Source organism: Arachis hypogaea, chromosome 13, assembly GCF_003086295.3.
Source record: "Arachis hypogaea cultivar Tifrunner chromosome 13, arahy.Tifrunner.gnm2.J5K5, whole genome shotgun sequence".
Lineage (NCBI taxonomy): Eukaryota > Viridiplantae > Streptophyta > Magnoliopsida > Fabales > Fabaceae > Arachis > Arachis hypogaea.
Window position 1 is genome coordinate 5,693,170 of NC_092048.1, and position 6,000 is coordinate 5,699,169.

The 6,000-nt window shown below is 38.6% G+C and overlaps 1 protein-coding gene across 1 annotated transcript; it reads right to left on the reverse strand.

Moving 5' to 3' along the window:
- Window positions 1-4,200: 4,200 nt before the first annotated feature.
- Window positions 4,201-5,504, reverse strand: LOC112736735 (uncharacterized). The gene is made up of 2 exons (XM_025786309.2): window positions 5,122-5,504; window positions 4,201-5,021 (listed from the first exon to the last, which is right to left on the reverse strand). The coding sequence occupies exons 1-2, from the start codon at window positions 5,338-5,340 to the stop codon at window positions 4,380-4,382; spliced, it is 861 nt and encodes a 286-aa protein (XP_025642094.1). The 5' UTR covers window positions 5,341-5,504; the 3' UTR covers window positions 4,201-4,379.
- Window positions 5,505-6,000: the final 496 nt, after the last annotated feature.

Here is a 6,000-nt window from a genome sequence, read left to right on the forward strand (position 1 = left end):
GAAATTAACAAAAAGACATAAGAGAATCAAGACACTACAACAAGGAATTGTAAGAAAAACAAGATGAAGACAAGAAATTAACCCTAAATCTAAGAGAATTTAACCTAATCCTAACCTAATTCTAGAGAGAAGAGGGAGCTTCTCTCTCTAGAAAACTAACTAAAGGCTCATCATAACTAATCTAAGTGCTCCCCCTTGTCTAATCTTCAATTCTGCATGAAATAGTTCCTGGAATCAGTTGGATTTGGACCTGGGAAGCTCAGAAATCGCCCCCAACGTTTTCACTTTAATGAAGTCACGTGCGAGCTGTGACGCGTACGCTGGGTCACGCGTACGCGTCGCTTGGCATTTTACTTTCCACGCGTACGCGTCATGTCACACGTACGCGTCGTCATGCGACTTCATCTCCACACGTGCGCGTCTGTCACGTGTGCACGTCGATGCATGCACTCCAAATCCTTGATTTTCCATGAATTCTCCACTTTGCATGCTTTTCTCTTCACTCCTTTGATCCATTCCTAGCATTTTCAATTTGAATTCACTAACAAACACATTAAGGCATCTAGTGGAATCAAAGGTGAATTAGAACTAGCAAATTAAAGGCCTAAAAAACATGTTTTTACATTTAAGCACAAATTAAGGGAGAATTACAAAACCATACTATTTCATTGAACAAATGTGAGAAAGGCTGATAAAATTCCCTAAATTACGCACAAGATAAAACACAAAATTGGGATGTATCAAACATCTCCACACTTAAACTAAGCATGTCCTCATGCTAAACCAAGAAAGAGACAAAGGGTGTCAACATTTATTCAATGCAAACTAACTAAATACAAGCTACCTATATGTAATCTATCTAAATGAATGCAACCACTTGGTCAAAATAAATCAATTCCTAAGAATACATATACAAGTACAAGGGCTAAAGCAATAGCAATCAAAGCAAACCCACAATTGAATTGAGTTATTGAAAAAAAAAAATACAAACTTGCAAGAACAAATGATCATAGGTGAAAACATATAATTGAGCAAACCCTCACCAGATGTGTATCCGCTCTAGTCACTCAAGTGTATGGGGTTGATTCACTCAATTCTCCCCTAATCATACTTTCCAAGATTTGTTTTTCATCTAACAATCAACAATTATTCCATGCCTGCATACAAATATGATGAGGACTTTCTCATAGGTTGTAATGGGGTTAGGGTCAAGGTAAGGGTGTATATTTGGTTAAGTGGGTTAGAATTTGGATCTTTGATTAACCTAAACTTCCCACCTAACCTACAACAACCTATTCAATCTAATGCAAACCTAACTACTCATTCTTCACCTTTTCACACACTCATGCATTCTCTTTTAAACACATTCCATATGCATTGATTTTTATTGAACTTCACTTTAGGGCATTTTTGTCTCCTTTTTATTGCTTTTATTTTTCTTTCTTTTTTTATTTTTTTTCTTTTCTTTTTATTTTTCTCATTTTTTTCCTTTTTTTTTTAAACTAAAATATACACAAAAGCATCAATGCATATGGTTTAAACATAATTGATACATGAGTATGTATCCAATTCCCATGATTATCAACAAAATCACAAAATACACTTTTATCTCTACCCAATGTTCCCAACTCTTCCAAAATCAAATGATAAACACTCTCACTAGCCTAAGCTAATCAAAGATCCAAATAAGGGACATTTTTTTTGTTTTTCACTTAAGGCTTGCAATGTGCTAAAATTAAGAACAAATGGGATAAACATAGGCTCAAAATTGACTAACAATGGAAGATAAAAGGTAGGGTTGTTTGGGTACGTGAGCTATTTAAAACAATGACCTCAATCATATAAGTGCATTCATACACAAAATAATGGACATATAGAATCAAACAAATCAAAGATTACAATCATAGAAAGAGAATAATGCACACAAGAATGAAAATAAGTGGTCATATGATGTAACCACACAATTAGGCTCAAACTCACATGCTTGTGTTCTTAGCTCAAAAATCATGTTCCACAATATATATAATTTAAGCAAGTTCTAAAAAAAAATTTTTCAATCAATTGGGGTGCCTCATAGATAAAATTCTTGAAAAATTTCATCATTTTGACTAAGCTTATTATATATACATGCAAAACAAGAAAATGCAATTAAAAATTCTAAAAAGACCTAAGAATGAAATGCAAAAGCGTTGGGATTAAAAACTTGTCACCCAAAAACGCCGACTGGACGGACGACCTCCCCACACTTAAAAGTTTGCACCGTCCTCGGTACATTTAAAGATGAGCAAGGGGTACGGTGACTTTCCTAATTGCCACCTTCAGCTGGTGGATCAACCGCCTGCTGCATGTTCTTCCTCCCGCTTCCATTCCTGCTTATGGTGCATCAGTCATGAAAAATAGAAAATAACACTGTAAGATGAGAAAATACAAAAGCAAGGAAGCGTAAATTGTTGGAATGAGGTAAATCACTAGAATGGAGTGAGTGAAAATACAAAAGCAATGACACAGTGGTGCTGATCCCCTAAAAAAAATCCACTACCCCAAAAGACAAAGACCATCATACAAAAGTAGGATACAGCCCCAATCCACACTAAACCAAAAAACACTAAAGGGAGGCAAGTAAATAAAACAGAAACACAAGAAGCAGGCAATACAGATTACAAGGGTAAAGAGAAAGAACACCAACCTAAAAATGCGAGCGCAAACTTGAAGAGCAGGAAGCAGAAGCACGACAGCAAAGAAGTAGGAAAAACACCAAAATGAGAGAGAAGAAAGAGAGGTTCACATAGGAGAAGCAAAAGCAACTAGCAAATAAAACGAACGAGGGAAGAAAGGTAAAAAACCAAAATGGTTTCAAAGCGGCAAAAAGACGTAAATAACCCCAAGTATAAAACATGACGCGGAGGGGTAAAATCGGAAAGCAGCCCAAACGTCCCCTCGCAATAAATGCTCCCTTGGAAAAATAAAACTGACAGAACGCCTCAAAAAATGAAACGGGCGCAAGAATACGGAATGTTCGCGTCAATCAAATGACACGAACTCCAAGGAAGACGAACCTCAGTTGAACCACAAAACTCAGGGCCGACAAGCCGACCCCCCGCGATGAACAAGATCCGTCAACCAGGAACTCCGCCCCGACAAACCGAAGAAGGCCACCGACGGTCAAAACCATATCCTCCAGCGACGGAGACCAACTTCGTTCGCTCTCCCGCTGCGGGGGCAACTGTTAGGGATCCGGCCCACGGATCCCACACTCAGAACGGCCTTTGAACCCGGTTATCCGGATCCGACCCGCTTCACCCTTCTGGAAATTCCGAAACCAGTCCACTAGAGCTTTTAACCAACAATCAAATTCAAATATCTCCCTTATCTTAACCGAATAAGATAAGATAAGATAATCATCATCACCTATATAAAGGGGAGTCTCTGGCCCCCTCAGGTATGTGATTCACTCTACACACCTTATACCTCTCAAATCCATTCTGACTTGAGCGTCGGAGTGTCTTTGCAGGTACCACCCCATTGCTCCACCCATTGCTCCAGTCAGATAATCTGGCATCCGCCTCGACACGCAAGTTTCCGATCCATCCCTCAACCTGTACCGGAGGCATCCAGTACACTTCCATTTTACGATTCAACAAATTACGATTCTTAATTAGCTTAATAGTCGAAGTAAAAACTACGAGTTCACTACCTTAAATATACTCTTATGTATAAAATAAAAGCAAAATTTTGATACAAGATATTTTAGATTTTGATATTATAAAAAAAAAAAGTATCGAAAAAATATTTTTTAAATCACAATTAGCGTGTGTTAATTAAACTTGGATAACTATTTTTAGATTCTTCAGGCACGTTGATATTCCAGTAGATAAATGTAAGCAAAGAAAAATTTAAAGCAAAATTTTCTCTCAAAATCAGTAAATTACATTTGAAGATAACAAGCGACAAATTATGATTGTCCAATTAGTTGACACAATGATGTTCATAGATGAATGAAGACTGGCTTATATGGTAAGCAATCTAACATGAATACGAAAAGACCCTTTCCCTAAACTTCAAAAATTACAAAAAATCCTTGATTCCTTTCCTTAAACAGAATTTTAGTTTATATATCATACCAAATTAAATTATCTAATAAACAAGTTAAAGGTTATAACTTATAACACATATCACATTACTATCACCGACATTAACCAATTTTCTTCAAAATATTTAAACGAGATTAATACTATTATTATTGATTTGTTAATAAAGTTGTAAACAGGATACCTCAACTATTAAGATTTTAAAAAAACATTTACAAAAACTAAAGATTACACAACAGAGAGAAAAACAAAAAGCCCACTAGGGCTTCCTCATCTATCTATATATCTATTTCACTTCCTTCCACCCCTCTTCACCGAAGCCCTCTTCGCCGGAGACCTTACGCTCTTGGGCTTCACGCTCTTCTTTGCTGCCGCAACCTTCTTTGCTGCAGGCTTTGCGGCAGGTGCAGCCTTCTTTCCTGGCGAAGCCCTAGTCGACATCCTCGACACTTTTGCCGGTGGCTTAGCAGCTGCCTTGGGCTTTGCTTTGGTCTTAGCTGCAGCAGCCTTGGGCTTCGCTGCTGCAGCTGCTTTAGGCTTCGCCACAGCCTTGGGCTTTGGAGCGGGCTTGGGCTTAGACTTAGCTGAAACTGATTTCACCGATTTAGTCTTGGTTGTCTTTGCTTTTGTTGCCTTCACCTTGACAGCGGGCTTGGGCTTGGGTTTGGTCTTAGTCTTAGTCTTGGTCTTCGTAGCCGCGGGCTTCTTTGCCTGCGAAGGCGCTGATGATGCGGGCGCCTTTGTCGCCGGAAGCTTGAAGGAACCTTTAACCTTAACGAGCTTTCCAGAAGCTACGAGCTTCTTCAAATTGGACAAAAGAAGCTTCCTGAAGTTCGATGGAAACTGCTTATGCTTTTCTTCGAGAAACTTCTGAATCGCGTATTGGCTCGAACCGTTTTTCTCCTTCAACGTAACAATAGCGTCCTTGATCATCTGTAATTAACAACAAAAACATCAGGATCAAAATCAAAACTAAGTCTAAATTTCAGATCAAATTGCATGATTGAAGAGAATTTCAGGATCGGAACCGAACCTCTTGGTAAGGAGGATGAGACGGTGGGCTTCTAGGCTTGGAAGCCTTCTTAGGTTTGGGCTCCTTGGTTTTCTTAGCTTTAGTGGTTTCTTCTGTTGCTTCGGCAGCAGGTTCGGGTTCAGTTTTGTCTTCTTGAGGAGGCTCGGTGTTGGTGGTTGGTTCCGGTGCTGGCTCCGGAGCTGGTGGTGCTGCTACAACAGTGGGCTCTTCCGACGACATGGTCGAAATTTGGGAATTCAGAAGTTGATTAGGGTTAGGAGAGAAATTTGGGGAAATTATGAAGAAATGGATCGGTTTGTGAGAAATTCTTTTTTTTTTCCCTGGGATAAAAAGCGGTGGAAATTTGATGGGTTATATAGTTATGAGTGTGTAGGAGAGGATCCGAATACTTCATTTTGATTGGTGAGATTTCACTTCACATGGATCGGTGGCTAGTTTGGGTTTGAATCTGAACCGTTCGATGGGGGATTCATCAACGGTTGAAGATGAGTCGTGAAGGAAGCTAAGATCGAAAGTTGAATGAGGTTCTAAAGGTGCTATTGGTTGGTTTAGGTGTGTTTTTCACCTTGATTTATTTGATCATAACTTGGGGTATAGTTTGCGGATTCAAATGAAGTTTTTTGAGCATTGTAGAAAATTTTATGAGCTTTCTAATGAATATCTTGGCGTGTTGAATGGTTGTATGATGTTGGAGAATTTTGGGTTTGGAGGCACAATGGTCATGACTAGTGTTTCTCATGATGTTATTATGGTTTTAAACAAAATTAAGGTCGATGATTTGGTAATAGGTGAGATCAATTTACACCATGTAATAATAGATTAACGGAGGATTCTAATGCATCAAGAATCATGAAAATCTGATTAGATTTAAGTAAGGAA

Coding starts and splice junctions, on each gene's coding strand:
- LOC112736735 (XM_025786309.2), bottom strand. CDS start 5,340: ATGTCGTCGGAAGAGCCCACTGTTGTAGCAGCACCACCAGCTCCGGAG. Junction 5,022..5,121: donor CTCATCCTCCTTACCAAGAG/GTTCGGTTCCGA, acceptor TGTTAATTACAG/ATGATCAAGGACGCTATTGT.